Consider the following 18,173-nt stretch of genomic DNA (forward strand, 5'->3'; position numbering starts at 1 on the left):
GAACCGCTCATGCATATTATTAATTGTAACTAGCATCCTGAGTGGGACAAGGCTGGATTTTGTGGGCCTTTTCTACTTTGTCATAGGATAAATAATTTTTACTGACACAGTTTAAGGAACTCCTCAGATAGTCTGTCACCAAAACATGTATCTCATGTGTCTCCTAACATTTCAGATACAATTAAATTGAGGATAATATTTTGATTATCATCAGTTACTCCTTACTGCGATCTTCTACTGAACAAGAAAAAGGGTTGTGTGTGTTTGTTGTACCTCTTCAGATTTGTTCACCGCCCTACCTTAATGGTGACCCTACACAGAGGTCATACCAGTCCCTGTAATAATTTTCAGTTACTCCATTTTCAATATTATTGTGAATTACAGTTCTGCTCCTTGCAGGTGTGTAAGGTCTAGTAATGACTGGCATTTGTATATTAGCATAATCTGTAGTAACAGTTCATACGTCTTTTTCATTAAGGGAAAAGAAGGCCAAACAGCAGAACGGAGATCATGAAAATCTGATGAATGTGGTAAGCATTTATTTCTGGCAGCTTGTGTCTGTCTTGTGGTTGGCTTGGACCAAGCTCCTTGCAAAATACTGCAGGTTGGAAAATAGCTCAGGAATTTGGAGATGGTTGAGCAAGGGAAACTTTAAAATTTGCAGAACAGGAAGAGAACTTGCGTAGACCCCGATAATCTGCACTTTTTCAATGCTCTTTCTGCCACCGTTGTCACTCCAGATCTCCTGCCTTTCTTTCACTCTGTTTGCAGTGCAAGCATTTGTCAGCTGCTGTCTTCTCATGGGTTGAAGCCATGGTAATGTCTATTACCATAAAAGTTGGAAGGGAGATCACCCTGGACATACTTGCATTTATTTGTTTTAACATCTGTAAAAACAAGCACCTAAATCTTTGAGTGTCATCAGTGTGGTTTGACTCTCCTGCCAATAATACCTGTGAGTCAGAGCTCCCAAGATGAGAATGAAATTTGTCACGTATCTATTTATGCAAACGTTTGTTCTGATCCAACGGTAATTAGATCTCACTAATTTGTGTTGCAGCCTTCCGATAAGGAGGTGTTCAGCCACTCGATCACAAGTTCGGCTACAGACCCTCCTCCAAGCAGCGACCATAACGGAGCGCTCAGCAATGGCGAGGGTGAGTAACGCAGCCCCTGCAGGCAGGATGAACGAGCGGTGCCGTCCCCTTGCTCACAGCTCCCATGGTAGCTGCACATTGGTGATCCCTCACGTCCTACGTTTCTAGCCATCAGCTTTCCAAGCACAGGGTCATGCCGTTTGTCTGAATACCCTGCGTTTCCCTCTGCTCACTTCTGGAGGTCTGACACCAGATCGGCTGCTGTATCCCAGGGCAGTGGCCAGGCATGCAGCTCTCTGGAGGGCAGTTCTTTTTGTACAAAACATAATTCACACAAAACTTATGCTCAAGTAAGAAATGCAGTGAGCATATTTGCCTTGCTGGCAAGTCAGCAGCCCACCCCATGGAGATGCTGGCATTTTAGGCTGCATCTCCACTTCCCTGGTGGGTGTGCTGTAGCACAGCCCTGCACCCCGGCTCCCAGTCCTCCATGCCAGCCAACACTGGGAAGGTGCTGAGGTCCTCCTCTGGGCCACCAAGCTCCACCTGCAGATAGACCAGGCCATCAGGCAAAGACTGCGGCGTTCCCTAATCTCAGCCAGCTACAGAGTTGGGATGTGACCAGAAGATGCAGTTGCACCTCGGAGCTTCACTCCTGGAGGCTGTGGAAATATTTCAGGTCCTCCTCCAGGGACTACGGGTTTGGATCATAGTCCCATGCTGTGTGAGACTGTCACTTGTATTTTCATATTTTAGAAAACAGGCAACATAAATAGGCTTCCTTTTTTTCCTTAGTCTTTGTTTTGTTGAACTCTCAAAATGATTCACACTGAAGTATCGCTGGAAAATATTTTACTCAGCTGCACCTAAAAATAAATTCGGTCTCAGCTCAGAGCTGCCAGGAGCCAACTGTTGTCTCCACACTAGGCACCAACACCGGGGGCTGTGCTCCCGACTTACAGCTCATCTCCTCATCTCACTGTGCAGCCGGAGGCTAAGCTATTCAGTCTTTACCCCTCAGAGACAAGTATCCAAAGGAATTTTTAAACTTTGCTTTTGCAGCTAATCACTGCTCCCATCTGTTGGCTTGTTGCGTATGTAGGTGTGTGTGGCTCACCAAGGGACTCGATGCGCAGAGCAAAGCCCTGCAGAAGGGAAGCATTTCTCTTTGCCACGAGTCACCACACATGCAGCTGTCAAAGCTGCTACTAAAAGGCGTACTGTCAACCAGCAGACAGTTTTCAGACTGTCTGGTATTACTCAGCTTACACTCTGCACAACAACCCTTCTGAATAACAGGAACCAGTGTGCTTTAATTTCTTATTCATACTTTATGCATTCTTTTTGATAATAGTTCTTTCTTTTGCTGTTTCTGCTGGCCTTTTGAGCAGGGGCAGGGCTATGGAAGCAGCACCATCAAATGTATTTTTTATTCCTTTGTCCAATCTGCCAGTGCTGTGTTTATCTACACCAACCTCTTATCTACGCCAACCCCTTCTGTGCTACTACCCATAACCAGAGGAGTGCAGAAACATGAGCTCTCGTTGCTTCTGATTATCCCCGCTAGGCTGAACAGGGTGGGTGTTCCCTGGAGCCTGTGGTGGTGCTCTGCATAGCAGAGAAATCCCTGACAGCGAGCACGAGAAGGGGAAAACGTGTTCCAGCTTCTCCAGGCCGGTTCCTGATGTTCCTCAGGAAGTCTGCAGCCATCCTGGGTAGTGACTAGGACACCTTGAGTCCTAGTCAGGACACAATAGGACACTTCCGCCTATTCTACCTATTCCTCCCCAGTTGTATGCAGGAGCCAAGCGAATGGAGAAGGATGTTTTCCTTTTCTTCTTCTCCCATCTCCCATTCAGACAGCAATTACCATCTCATGCCTCCAGTTCCATCCTGAGTTTTGCTGTCAGGGTACGGCTCCCTGCAGGTGCTGACTGCATGAGTCTGCATGCCCTGAGCACAACACAAAGCAATGTCTGTGACAACCACCAAATCAAGGGTACCGATTGCTTCGGCAATGCTTTACGTCATCATGTCAAACACACTGAAGGAAATGGAAGAATGGGTTGATTTTGCTGAAAGGGTACCATAGGAATTGTGCTAAGAAAAGTAAAGCTATTCAGAAGCAATTTTTCAAAGAAATGATGTCACAAAAAGTAACATACCATATACTACCTGAAACCTGCTTGTATGTGCCCATGTATACATCCCTGAATGCAGGCAAATGTCATACGTGCGCACTGTAAGATGAGAAGTCCCATAGATTTCAGTCTGTAATACCCTCTAGAGACAGTGACACATGACCTGCTTCTGGGACTTAAAATAACATGTTCTGCCTAACGCTACTTTCTGAAGTCTAGTCTTCTCTTTTGTGCATATGGCTGACTCGTTAGTAGGTTGTCAACCTACATTATGTGCTGCGAGACTAAGAGAAGTATGGCATAGCCTTCCAGTGAGGAGCTTCTGGCGTAGCGTGCAGTGAGGCTGACTGCGGCAGGGCTGAGCGAGGTGTGATTCAGACGAGAATTTGGCCAGCATGTTAAACAAGGTGAGGGCTGGGTAGGGAGGAAGCAGGAACGCTTTCCTTTTTTATTCCAAAGGATAAGGAAATGGAAAGAGAAAAAGAGGCTTTTTTTAAAGGCACTTGGTTTGAGGCCTCCCACCAGTGTTGCCCATCTGAGACTACTGAGCAGTCTGTAAGCATTCAATATAACCAACTACAGCTGAACATCCATGCACACCTGCACCTACCCACCCATCCCCTGTCCTTACTGTGAATGCTGTTGCTGTGTAATGTGACTTGGGGGTGCACAGTGTATTTAAGATGCTGTGAGAAAGATATTTTAACAGTAGAGTGCAGAAATGTCTGTAACTGAAACCTTTTGATAAACAAAAAACATGATGACCGCTAGACGTTTCCAGGCATTAGTATCATTTATCCTTTCCAGTGAGACACAAAACCAAAGTGATGTAGAGTACCAAATTGCACTCACCTTATAGTTACGCATTTGTTTTAAATACTTCTTTATAATTTTCTCTAGTGCTCTCAGAGGACAGTACAACTGCTTGTATCCAGCCTTATGAAGAAGTACAGACGTCTGTCTCTGATCTGCTAGATCAACAGGATAGTCTTGGAAAGTCTATAAAATGTCACCAGAGCCGGGAACTACCCAGTATTCCCCCTAACAACACCATGGAAACCATCATCTCGGCTAGAAATGCAGAAAATGATCAAGGTCTTGGAATGGAAGGGCCTTACGAAGTCTTGAAAGACAGCTCCTCTCAGGAGAACATAGTTGAAGACTGCTTGTATGAAACTGTGAAGGAAATTAAAGATGTTGGAGCAGTAGCCAGCATGGAAGGGAGCTGTAACAGCAAATCAGAGGCTTCGGTGACAGTTTCTGAAGGTCAGAATCAGATTCCTGAGTGCAGAATTGAATCAGCAGAATATGCATCTGTTGACCGAAATAAAAAAAGTCGTCAAAGTGCTAATTCAGAAAGCCCTCTTGACAACACACCAGATGTAGAGGATGAGCTTCCCCCTCCAGTACCCATGAAACTTCTTGATGAAAATGAGAATGTGCAAGAAAAAGAAGTGGAAGAAGAAGTAGTGACAGAAGGAGCAAGTAAACCAGAGAAGGTAAATACTGCAAATACTTGTCCTTGCCAAACAGCCAAATACTGATAGAGAACATATGGGTGGGAGAGGATTTTTTTTTTTAATAACAAAAAAATGCCAAGGAAAAAAAAAACATTCAAGGTGATGCAAGACTGTAAATTATGAAAATATGAAAATGTACAGTATAGTGTTTGCATTATAGGCATGTACTCATTCTATTGGAGCCTATATTTTGGACTGTTGCAGTATGCACTTCATAAGGCTTTTCCCAAATATTATCCAGAAATTGCATAGGAGGCCTCTACTTCTTTGTTTAATGGTACTATACTTGTGGGAGCTATTACAATAGGTATCCAGTATCTCTGTCAGCATCTGTATCTTGTTCAGAATTCCCCCCTTGTTTTTTTGTAATGAAATCTCAATTTACAAAAAGGAGAGGGGGGCATTCTTGGTGGATGCCCTAACTTCAGATGTGCCTCCTTTGTTGGGCCACCTTGACTTAGCTGTGCAAGGGTTAGGCATCTGCTCAAAGCCACTTGTCTTGTCTCTCTCTGTAGGAGAGAGGGACAGAAAGAGAGAGAGATTGCAACTGTAGGCTTTTATATTTGTCAAATTTTGTATGTCACACATAAACAGAGTAATGAATTTCTACCTACTGAAATCATGGCCAAAAGTTATGTTTTCTCAGCAGCTTATTCTTTCTCCCAGCCTAGGGACAAGTTGGTGGTGAACTCCTTGAAAAATAGAATGATGACATTTTCAACAAGTTATTTTCCCATTTTTAGTTTTTCACCAGAATTAATTTTAAGGATGCTTTCAGATCATTGCACTGAGTTTTCATAAACTGTTGAGTTTGCATTTTTCAGAACTAGTTTAGGTAACTTAGTAATTGTGAATAGAAGAACTGCGATTTTAGCAGATTAACATAACTTTGGTGTCTGAGTTATCAAATAATATTAGGTATTGGTGAAGACTTCCAAAAAATCCTTAAGATGTGATGTGACATTTTAACGTAAACATTTACCTGAAAAATCATAGCAGAACTGAGGTATTGCTACTTGTTTCTGGTTGTTCTCTTATTTGAAGTATTTCAGTAATCCATGCAGAGGGCAGAAAAATACCTTGTTAAATAACTGACTAACCATATAACCTACAAAGCACAATAGAGTCGAAATGAATAAACTGAAGACTACTCATAATATATCCGGACTCTTCAGTGCACATTCTTACAAATAATGAGCTCGTTACGTAAAAAATTAAGATGTGATTGTCAACAATAACCCACCAATGCTCCCCCCTCCCAGATTCAGGCCATATGTAATTTCTAATTAAACTTTTAGAAAAACAGCTTTCCGTAACAGTGACATTTTTCCTACCAGGTGTGAAAAGACTTCCAGAAAATCATTGTATTTCCCAGGCACGATACAAAGGAAAAGCATTTGCTGCTCTGTAGCTCCCCAGCTCACCATGTATACAGTGTCAGTAACTGCAAGGAGTGGGAATTGATTAAAATGGTTCAGGTTTTGAAGGATTAATCAAGAGATGACACATGCAGTCCCCTAAGTGCCAGAAAAAAGGTGTTTGTCTAATTAAAATTTATTCAGAGCTAAAGCCATCCTGAGTTAAAGCTTCGGCAGCATCAGATCATTCCCGCGTTCGCTGCTAGGTACATGCATTATGCATCGAAGCATGCGCCTGTCCTGTCCTTGAGAGCTACAGCTGCAGCAGAGTTGGAAATGGTAATTGATGGAATATATAAATGTCATTATTGTTGGCATTGTGTGGGGAGGTGGTTGTGGGATTGTTTTTCTGTTGTGATGATGATAATTTTTCCCTCTATTTTGCTGCTTCAAACAATGCAGAGCAATGCCTGCTTTTTCCAGTGTGGCAACCAAAAACACGATGTTTATGGAAATGTATGTTGTATTGATAACTCTTTTAGTTAAACAGACTCCTTAGGTGTCTCTTTTTGCTTCCTCTCTTGTGAGGCTACTTAGCTGCCTTGCTTAACATGACATCCGTATACCAAACTTTTCAACCTTCTGCCCTGACCCTGATGAAGCGAGAGGTTGGGCGTAAGTTGTGCGAGTCTCTCACTACAATTAGGCTTTGCTTTAGTAGGGCACAAAGAAGGGACAGGCAGGGAGGCTGCTTGTGTAACCGAGACTTGTACCTGCCAACAGACAGAGAACAGATCGTGTCCAGGCTGTTTCAGTCTTACCCTGTAAAAGAGGGCAGCCAGGATGATCCCCAGCCCTTGCCAGTTCCTGAAGCACAGTCATTTGGGAGAGAGCTAGGTAGACCAAGCCAGAGACTGCTCCAGTATATAACAGCATGAAAAGGATAAAGGATCCTTTCAAGAGCCAGACGTGCAATAAATGGGTGAAAATTAATTATCTAAATTGGTTATTGGCCATGACCCAGCCAAATCCTTTGGAAGGTTTTGGTGAAGAAAGACACCTTTAACAGTACGAGGCCTCTTCTAGGCCTCTATCACCTGGAAAAACTTGGGCGTAGTTCTTTTAATAAAACTGGAGAGGCAGAGTAATTTTTCTTTAGTTCTTCCTTTTTAATTAAAAAAAAAAGAAGTACGGATCTCCTTTTTCACCCAGGTCTTTCGAGAGCACTGGTAGAAATGCTCTCCACGTGTACATCTGGCTGCTACCATCTGATTTCAGACTTGCGCAGCCTGAGGACGGGCAAAGCATCTCTTACAAATGCACCAGAGGAGAATGGTCTTCTTGTTCTGGTGCCCAAGTTAGGAGCAGCAGCTGAGCCAAAGAGCAAAAAATCAAGTGCTGTCGAGGAACAAAAGGAAAGTGGAACGCAAATAAGGACACATGCTGTTTGCTGCTGTTGAGGTTTCAAGCATAATTTATAATATTGCTAGGTACAAAATGTTTAGGAGCAAGTATTTTTCTGTTTCCAAGATGACGGTATCCTTCAAAATTGATGTGTCACAGGTTTCACATTTAGAAGAAAGAACACTAGGTCCCAGGGAAACAAGAACAGGATTGCCAACACCCTGGGGTATCTGTCAATATTTGAGTGGGAAACTGTAGAAGGGGTCCTGACACGTGGTGCTTACAGACACACTGATGAGAGAAAATAACTTCTTTGAAGAATTTTGCAAACATGTTTGTTTTAATGTGTGAGGATGAAACTAGTAAATTACTCAACACAAAAAATACCCTGCAAATAAGAAAGACTAAACTGAGCTGCTGTAGTGAAACAGATCTAATAAAGGGCCAAAATACGTTTGAACTTCTCCTTTTCCTTTTTTTTTTTTTTTTTTTTTGGAGGAAAAACAAACCACAGGTTAAAGAGCGCATTCTCCAGGCAGTGAGAAAGAAGCAAGGGAGTTTTTAGGTGTGAGGGAAACCCCCCGGGAAGCACCAGGCAGACCTCAGTGCGCTTTGGGTCAGGGTCTTCATCAGAAGTGCCCCAGGGGTTCAAAGCTTGGTATTTACCAGAAGTAAAAACACCAAGAAAAATGGAAGTAGGGAAGAATCTATTGTAATAAGCCTCTGTCGAAAAAACAGTCTTATGTGTCTGGAAGCAGTATGATTGACGGTGCCAAAAATAGCTTTATTTCTCCACCCTGGTCTGCACTGGAGGAGGTCTGAAGTATTTTAGGTGCAGAATTTGCATGAAACTCCAAAATACGGCCTGTTACAAACAGTGCTGGAAGGCTCCCTCTGAATCACTGTGGAGCAGGAGTCCAGCAAAGCCTTCTCGCCCCCAGGGGGAGGAATCACACGGCTGCTGTGAGGTAGCCAGGGTCTTCGTTGCCATAAAGGTCCTAAGACATTCTTCATAAGAGCAAAATGCTTTCCCCCAGTGTTTTGTGACCTAATTTCTACATGATGCTTTACGTGCTTGAAGTTAGACTTGATACAAAACCAAGCCCTCCATCCTTTAGTAACTTCGCTGTGGTGAACTGGATCCAGCCAGATGCTTTGAGGGTTGAGCTGCCCATCTCTGGGTGGGTTGCAGCAGGTCTTTTCCATGTTTGTGGTCTGAGTGGTTGTGAGGCAGTGCTGCTGTGCACCTCTGCACAGCTGCTGCATTTCGTGGGGGAGGACGACACAGAGCCTCCCTTGCAGCACTTCCAGGATCCACTGAATGAAGGATAACAATCGTCAAGAAGGTGCCAGTTGAGTATTGTTCTTTTGTCATCTAAAAGCATATCTGAAAATCACGTGGAAGGCCAACTAGTGTGTCACAGCTTACTTGTAATTGTTCAAAAGACTTCGCAGACTCTTTCTTGCTTCCTTAGAAGTGTAAAGGTGGGGATACAGTGGAGCAGAGTTTGTTTTAACCATGACATTATTTTTACCCTTTTCAGGTCAGGACAAGAGGAGATACATTAAAAAGCTCTGCTAACCTCAAGGCTGTTATCTTCAGAGATGTACTCTGGATATTAGGGATATTAGCTATGTAAAATGGAACTAGTGAGCAAATGACCATAAAATATAATGTATTGATTGTAATGGGAGGGTTTTATTATAGGTTTCACACTGTTGACTGGTAATGAGCCTTTTTCTTTCTTTCTTTCTTTCTTCCTTTTTTACAGAGGCTTAGTTCAATGTCTTACAAGTCTCGAGAGGAAGATCCATCTCTTACAGAAGATGAGGTAGGTTTCTTGCGCAAAATTCAATAACTAACTAGAGACCTTTTTTTCAGGCAGAAATTAGCATAAGCTCTGCATGATTAAGCAAGATCTGAGAAAGGTGAAATTTGTCTGAAGGGAAAATGAAAGCTGAAGTTTGTCTGCACAGAGTTTGTACTGCCACATTCCTAAAATCAGAAGTATTCTAGCATATGGCTATATCACGCCAGTAGGTTAAAAAATGGTGTCAGAAAATAACGGGAGGCCACAATTAGCTGATCATTAGGGCAGCTTCTTGATTTGGATGACAAGCTCTACTTAATAATAATCAGCAGCCTTTTGAAACATGCTCCACCTTCCCTATGCAAAGTGTTTGGGGCTCTGGGAATTAAACGGAAGCACAATAAAAGCACTGGAACATAAACTGTTCTTTAAAATGTCTGTTAGTCAAATAAATTGAGGAGATTGAAACAAAGACATAAAAGTTAAACAGAAATAAGGTTGCTTGTGATCATCTCCAATACACCCGTGCAATTTATAAATATGTTCTCCAGACATAAAAGTAAACACAAACTTGTCAATGAGCTGAGTGAGCTACTGCTTTCTGCTGGCAGAAGCGCTCCCAAACATTAATGAATAAATTGATCCTTGAACTGGGTTCATGTAGTTTAGTGCTGGAAAGGGTTGAAGTATGGATAAGCAGAAAAGCCATTTTTTGTTTGGTTGGCTGAAATCACTTCTTACTTTTTAGTAAGAAGTATTGCCATCTGCAATTGGATGTCTCTCTTTATAAAAAAAATTTAAAAATACAGAATTAACAGAAGCGATCTGGTTCATCTGCATCAGTCAGTGTTGCTTAATGGTAATGGACATTTTCATGCCAATCTACTATTTTAATTGGATTGATACGAATCCAGAGTGGCCTCACATGCTTGTGAAAGACTTTAAATGTAACAAAAGAGCTATGTTGCCATTGTGATATTAGGTACCAGAGAAGCAGTGCAGGGAATTTCAGCCGTCTGACCTGTGCAAGGGGTAGTATCCACTTGGACTGGGAGAGGGAGTCCAGAGTGTGTCCCTGCGCTTGGCACCAGCCCTGGCGAGCCCTGGGCGGAGGGACATGTGTGAACATGGGCTTCTCCTTCACCTCTTCATTAAGGGCCACCTTCATCCACTTGTTTAAGCATACCACCTCCTCAGAGGGGATTTTTAGAGCTAGGAGTGAGACTCCGGCTCCCTCTCTTGTGTTTAAAGTAGCTGAGCGGTTTCAGTCTCTAGTCTTAAGTTCTGATACGCAGTGACTGAGATGCAGCTCCTTTTTGTAGGCAGAGTTTAGTCAGCAGAACAGACCTTGCGTATCAAGATTGGCACTGACTATTTGCTATTTTCTGGTGTGGGTAATTTATCTCCTGATTTTTAATGTTCTCTTCACATGACTTGGTGCCTCATTGGTCATGCCTATAAACACAACAAATAACTACTCTCCTATTGGGGTGTCTCTAAAAGCAGAAAAGTAGCTGCTACCATTAAAAATAATAACCCCAAGGATCAGACAGCATCCTTCTCCTACATTACAGCAGCTAAACCTGATCATCCCTTTGATGCCTGTCTCCCCATTGAGCCCAAGCTGGCTCCAGGACCATAGCAAAACTTGGAAGAGCTGCTCACAAAGCCACTCCCTTTTGTCCTGGGTCTAATTTGCCTGCAGGGGATTTATGTTCAAAGAATTTTTACATTTATAAACTTCTTTCATAAGGCATTTTATAAAGCGTTCTTTTTTGAAAGAAAATCAATTTATAAATGCATGCCAAAAAAAGAAAGGATTTGTAAGAAATCCTTTTATTTTGTAAGAAAGGATACATTTTTATTAGAAGATCCTGTCTTTTCTTAAGTAACCGACATCTTTGTGGTGGAAGGGGTACAAACTGCCACACAAGCTTTATGCCGTGCTTAAATACTCAGCAGGTGTCTCCTTTTCCTAGATCTCAGCCATGTACTCGACAGTGAGTAAGCCGGGACAGGCCATCAAGGCACTGGATTCTCCTTACACCTGTATTCAAGAAATTGCATCTCAGAGGTCCCCATCTATTTGCAGTGGCCTCTATGCAAGTGTGAAGGACTTCGAAAACACCCTAAATATTACCACTGTGCCTCAGTCAGCAGACAGACCAAACGGGGAGCTGGAGCCTGACTATGAAGCTATCCAGTCAGTAAGCCAAGAAGAAGACAGGACCTTGTCTGTGCCTAACACAAACCACACTGCTCTTTCGGGAGAGAATGACTATGAGAGCATAGGGGACTTGCAGCACCACAGGGATTTCACCAGACTTTAACTACTCTGGCAGACAGATTTCAGCATTTATCTGATCCGCTGGTATTTTCAAAGGAACATGTGAAATGTGGAGAGGGAGGTGCTTCTCCTTTTGAGGAACAAAGCTAGGTAGAGAACAAAAGTTGTGAAGAAGCAGCGTACATTTCAGCTGGGGTGTGATAGCCACTAGGTTATTCTGGGTGGTGGATGGAAGCTCACAGGAAAGGGTATGTCAGGTCGGAATGACGACCAGGACAACATAAAGGCTTCTTTATTGTTAGCTCCACGACGACCAGAATTTGGGAAGGACTGCCGGGCTTGTCGTCCCGATAGGATTACATACCAAAAAGGCTGCCTTTACACAAAGCTAGCTTTTTGTTTTCAAAGGTTGTTTTATGTCATTTGCTTCAAAGTGTTTTTCAGGCATCATTTTTCATTCAAGTTCGGGCATCCACTTTGTTGGGCAAATCACAGATCATCATGCCTCAACTCAGACTTATGTTGCAGGGCTCACTTCTGTGTCTTTTGGGGAGCTCTGCCCACGTTCATTGCAACTAAAGTGCAAACAACAGTACTTCATTTCACAAGGGACCTACTCCAAATGTACTTGAATTAATTCTGTTGGCTTTTTCTTCTTTTTTAATGTCAAGTGCTGTAGAATGTGACTTGCAATATTTGAGATGTGTACTGGTATTTGTAGGTTTTTGTTTGATTATTTGTGAAATACTGCTTTAAAATGGCAAGTCACATCCTTAGTGTTCATGCTCCATTCCCCTCGTGTGCACAGATATACCTACGCATACACACACCAGACAATTGTCATGTTGCAAAACGTTGCGCAAATGGATGCGTTGGCATAATGTTTAGTCTAACCTTAATAGTGTTGAGTCATCTTTTGAAGAATTTTGCCCTTTTTTAAGACTTAAAATATTTTAATATGTTTGTCTAGTTTATTATACAGGAAACTTTATGTACTGTGTTGAGTGGGTATTTTTTATTTTTACAACATATTTTTCATCTTCAAAGTTTTTGTAGATTAACTTCCTGGTTTATGTAACAGGAGGAATCCCATTCTTTGATTGGGCTTTATTTGGTTTTCCTTTAATTTTTTTTTTCCTATTTTAGAAGTATGTAAATGAACTTCGGGGTTTTTTTGGTCTTCTTGAGCAGGGATGTGGAACATGCCTTGCTGTTTTTAAGCTCAAAGTCATGGCGTCTGTGTAAAAGAACACTGCCAAAGGGCAAAAAAGAGGCAGAGAGAGTGGGATTTAGTCTGGGGTAGCCACTGGCCCTCCTTGTTCCTCTGCTAAAAGGAGCAGGGGGGCAACCAAGAACTTCCTGGGGCTCTGACAAGCAGTTTGAAAGCCACCATCTTTCCAAGATACTAAGTTATTCTGTTACTGTTAAAAACAAAGTACAGTGCTTAGATGAAATAAGTAAGTACCGGGCTGATATTTTTGTTTTCTTCAAGAATAGTACAATAGTACAAGAATAGTCCAACAGTAGCGAACTGGCATTGTGTGATATGCATTTGTACACAGTTATGTGTACACCTGTGCATATATCCCCATGTATATAAGCATACACATGTAATTTGGACACAAGTATAAACTATGGTCCGAACTTGGTAGCATTCAAATAACATTCACATACGTAATATTTGGCATGTGCTTGAAGAGTAGTTTATTTTCAATTCAAAATAAACAGTACATAAACTGAGGCTGGCTTATTCCATAGTAGCCTAGAAGGGGTTTAGTTTCAGTTCAGTTGGTGCTGGGTTTTGATATATTGGATTGAGTCCTTCTCAGATCACGGGCCGGTGCTCAACATTACTTGGTACGACAAAGTGCAAACACAGATCTGGTTACACACATTTATTAGAAATTACTTCATAACTGAAGGAAGTGTACTAATTTATGGGCTTCGCCTGTAAGTAATATGGCTCTGAGGAGCAGTGCAAGTGTGCAGTCAAACTCTGCCCGCAGGGTGATTCAGACTTTGTGGATCCTGACCTCATGCGTCAGCGCAGCACACTTGATCTGTGACTCTCTTCTTGCAAGGAAAAGCAGTTCAGATCAGTCTACATCCTTCATGTTCTTGACCATGCTGCCATGCTTCCATAGCTGCAGCGAACCCTTTGCTTCCACTTCATTGCAGTGCTTTTTAAAGCTGACTTCGGTCTTCCTTTCTGGAGTTTTTCCCTCAAAAGAAGTTTCTATTTCTGTTCCCTTGAATGTGAATTCATTAAGTTCGCCTTCGACTGTTCTCTCCTTCTACTTCACACTGTTTAAGGCCAAAGATAAGATGCACCACGTTTCAGAAGATCTTTTGTGCTAAGTCTGGAGAATTTCTGATGTCTTTAACTATGTGTTTGCTGTCTGTTCCTTGCTCAGGGGTACGGGTTTATATATGTAGTCCTCAGTCTGACTCCTGCAACTTAGTGGCAGGCATACCCCAACTCCTGAAATTCCCAAATACATCTACAATCCTTAAGGATTGTCTTACTCATTACATGGATAACTGCTTTTGGAGAAACAGTAGCAATATGAGGTTGCTACCAGATGCAATTTCAAGACCAGTTTAAAGAGAAAAGATAATGCCAGTTTATGATAGCAAAGAATAACACTGAACTCTTGATTGTAAAATTTTAAGGTGCAAAAGAAGAAAATCAAACATCACTGTAGAAGCGCCCCCATCAAGATCAGCAAGTCAGAGGAAGGAGGAGGGCTGCCTGGTCGTGCTTTGCAGTCTTTCAGAGCAGAATCAAGAATGTTGTTTTAGAGGAAGAGATGCGAGACTCAGCTCCTTCCTTCGTTTCCGCTGTTGTGACAGCTGCTCCTTGAGACCCCCAGACTTCCCTTTTCCACAGTGAAATCCCCCCCCCTCTCTTTTTTCTTTTGTTTCTATTTTTAACCTGCCTCATAGAGCCTCGCACTGGGCACTGGTACTGAGTTTGCAGTCCTATGGTGCTGGCACATTCCTTCCCATTTAAATGACTCTCAGGCTGGACACAACCTTTTCAGCATCCATCAGACGCTCAGCCTGGTGGGGAAGGAGCTCAGATTCTGGACTGCTCCTTGTAACGTGTATCTGCCCTCAGCCATTGAGACCCCCTCACATTGGACTCTTGGGAGCTCCAAATAGGAACTGCCCTCCTGAACAAGGACGCATGGAGGACTCCATAACTCCTCTACAATCTCCATTAGATAGAATAATGCTAAAGAAAAATGTTTTAGAATTCAGTCCAAGGTTCTTAAGTGAATAATTACATCTCTTGACAAAGAATCGAGCTTCTGTTTTAGTTCCCTCTTCCCAGAAGTAAGATCTGTTCCTTTATGGCTGTTGCCAATGCTTCCTTTTCACTAATATATTGGATGGAAAGATTTTTCCAACAGTAATTCCCAAACAGATTAATCTGACTGTAAAGAAAATGGAGTCTCTTTTACTTGTCTCTTCATTGCTATTTTTTCTCTTTCACCATATCTCTAAATAAAATGTCAACATCTAAATTGAAGTATTTGTTACCTGGTCATCTTTTCTGGGGAAGCTTCATAGTCTATTTCTTTGCCTCCGTTTTTTGCTACAACTATATAATAAGATCTCACATCAGATTGCCATAGTAAGGCCAAGACAAGCTGTAATGTGCGTATAACTACACTAGTGTAAAGGTCTTTCCTGATTTCCTTCTGAGAACTGGTAGAAATAGGAAATGCAGTTTGGATGTCTCTTCCATGAATCTGTGTCTCCTATGGGAGTTTTTCTACCCACATACCTAAACCAGTTCTCACCACGTACCTAAACCAGTGCTAACCCCATAACTAAACGAGCTCTAACCCCATACCTAAACCAGTTGCCCCTTTCTACCATGGCACAGAATTGCTTTCTCAGTCACGGAGAGAAATAGATTCTTTACAGATATTTGTAACACAGGCAGGTACCTAATTGCCACAGTTAGATCAGTTATAGTGCCTTTTTCACTAAGTAGCTAGTACTTCCATACTCTTTTCCACACTGTGTTTGTTTAATACAAAACTACAAAAAGGCAACCCCCACTTTGTCTAAGTTGGAAACAGCTTTATAGAGACACATTAACTGTACTGGACCTCAATTAGCCCTACAATAGCAAGTTTCTCACAAATGTCCTTTAAAAAGCCCAGTAATGTAGCTACGATGACTAAGCTTTGCAATAAGAATTATCAATCTTCTTCTGAAGAACCTAAGTTTTTCAACAGTGAGCATTCAGGGAGGTGGTGGTCTTTGTCCACGTCAACTGTGAACAATTAGTTGCTTCAGTCTTTGTATTAATATCAATTGCAGGCTTGCTTATGTGTAGCAGGATTCATGGGGTGAGGGATGAGTAGGTGCAGGGATTCATATTCATGAGTCACCCAGAGCTGGACCATCCCCACAGCAGCAACTGGCTGAGGACCAGCTGCCTTGTTCTCTAAGCCCTTGTCTATCATGCCTTCAGGGAATCCATCCTGCAGGGATTCTTCTGGGCTTTGTGCGTCTCCATAGCTCCCTGAACAGCTCCTGTCCGCTGTCTTGATCACAGTTCTCTATAAGCGGTGCTCTCTGTTCAACCTTTCAATGGTGCTTTTATAAGATGCTGGATAAATGGTTTCAATGTGCTTTCTGGAAGTTGACATGTGAAGTTGTGACACAGACTCTCTAGTATTGTCTACTTCCCAGAACTTAGCGTTAACTGTGTTATTCTGACTACAAAAGGCTGACAGTGCTGCCCTGTCTCAGCAGTGTGGGATTGGAAACATTGTAGAGCCCAACTCAAGGACTTTTTTCTGTCTCCTACTGTGCATATATATTTGTTTGCAATATGACTGTAAGAAATCTGTTTCTGCGACAAACATTTTCATTTGGGCCACACTCCAGTGAGGGATTTTTGCTCTTAGGCAAATTACCAGTTATTTCAGACGAGTGTTATTTATTTAGGTTGGAACATGCCTGAATAAGGCTGTTATGTGCCTCACAAGTAACTTGGTGTGTGTAGTTTACTGCAAAACAGGAGAATGCAGAAAGATGCTCAGCCTGACAGATGCTCCTGTGGTGATGTGCTGAAGACTTTCAAGGGTGAGTCTCTTCCTGGGAGCAGGGAGCATAATTGCTATCAATACGATTTCATACCCTGGTGCTGAAGTTGATTTGTAGCATCTCTTTTGGGATGGTCATGGCTGAAGACATTGCCAGAGCAGATCTCAGCCTCAAAAAAAAAAAGTATTTTTATATCCCTTGCTAGCTAGCAACATATGTTGAGGATTATGCTAAAGATAAATGCTATGGATGGAACATAACAGAGATAAAAACACAGGGTTCCCTTTCTTCAAGGAGAGAGAACCCCCTTTGGTTGGGTTAGTATGAAAGATCCCAGGCTTACAAAAAGTATTAAACAACAAAAGTATTAAACAAATTAATTGCCTATGTGGTAATTTTCCAGGAGTGCATTAGGGTATCACATACGCTAGACACTGTTCTTTTCCTATGGACAACAGAAAGATGAAAGCTGATTTGTAATACAAGGTTCCCATTGATAAACTGATAAAACTCACTTTACATGTAAGTCAAATGTCAGCAAGAGTGTCTACACCATGTAGATATATTTAAGCTAACTCTAAATGATCCAGCTCAAGTGTTGTAAGCAGAATCACTAGAACAATTTAATGCTCTACTTGGTCTGACCTGCTGACATAGCTAACTCTTGCACCCCAATTTCCATAGCAAATGCATGGGTTATCTTTGTATTACATACCCATTGGCCTGTGCCCAGTCTACAGACAACATAAAACTTACAGTTCTGTTTTTGCAAGCTGTGAGGTTTTGTTTCTGGAGGTCTTCAGTTTCAAACTGGCCAGAAGGACAGTCACTACAAACATGATAGCAAAGTGCCTAAAAATAAAGATGTTTTTGTAAAGGTAAAGATGCTTACTGTTACTGCACAGCAACTTGTCTACTGTATGTGATAACCTCTTGCCATACACATTCCTAAATATTGGCTTTCATTTGTGATGTTCATTTATTGTTATAATAGCAGTCTGACAAGGTTTCTGTCTCTGCAAATTCGTTGTCTAATTTTAACTAGCATATGTTTGTTACAGAAAATATAAACAAGATTCTTTGTTCAGTTTAGAGGGCAGCTATGTTATTAGCTTTATGTTACCTATGTTACAGGTTATGATAATGCAACAACCTTCTTAAGATGATTTACAAAGTATGTTAAGTATCACCTGACTTTAAAATGTTTCATCTGAGATTTCAGAATGCCTCCCGTTCACTACAAGACAATGTTACCAACTCTTGTTAAAATTACAATATCTTGTAATATTGGGGAGGGGTTTTTAAACCTTACAAATCTTACTACTTTAAAAAAAAAAAAAAACAGGGCTGATGTTTTGACTTCCTGATGTCTGTGAAGAGACTCTCATATTTTAACTTTCAGCATAGGTTGGATTTGGACTACCCTCTTATTTACGGAACTGCTCCTCCCTGCCATGTTCAGCTGTCACCATCTGAGTATCTCTT

At 41.8% G+C, this 18,173-nt stretch overlaps 1 protein-coding gene across 1 annotated transcript in view; it reads left to right on the forward strand.

The window, feature by feature from the left end:
* PAG1 (phosphoprotein membrane anchor with glycosphingolipid microdomains 1) overlaps nucleotides 1-11,743 on the forward strand; it is a 13,943-nt gene extending 2,200 nt beyond the window's left edge. Inside the window, exons 2-6 of the mRNA XM_009334998.1 lie at nucleotides 479-530; nucleotides 1,061-1,157; nucleotides 4,139-4,737; nucleotides 9,293-9,352; nucleotides 11,311-11,743. Of these exons, the coding sequence (XP_009333273.1) occupies nucleotides 479-530; nucleotides 1,061-1,157; nucleotides 4,139-4,737; nucleotides 9,293-9,352; nucleotides 11,311-11,661 (1,159 nt within the window). The 3' untranslated portion in view covers nucleotides 11,662-11,743. The remainder of the gene's footprint in view (nucleotides 1-478; nucleotides 531-1,060; nucleotides 1,158-4,138; nucleotides 4,738-9,292; nucleotides 9,353-11,310) is intronic.
* Nucleotides 11,744-18,173: the final 6,430 nt, after the last annotated feature.

The sequence above is a fragment of the Pygoscelis adeliae genome, unplaced genomic scaffold (assembly GCF_000699105.1).
Source record: "Pygoscelis adeliae isolate BGI_AS28 unplaced genomic scaffold, ASM69910v1 Scaffold101, whole genome shotgun sequence".
Classification (NCBI taxonomy): Eukaryota; Metazoa; Chordata; class Aves; order Sphenisciformes; family Spheniscidae; genus Pygoscelis; species Pygoscelis adeliae.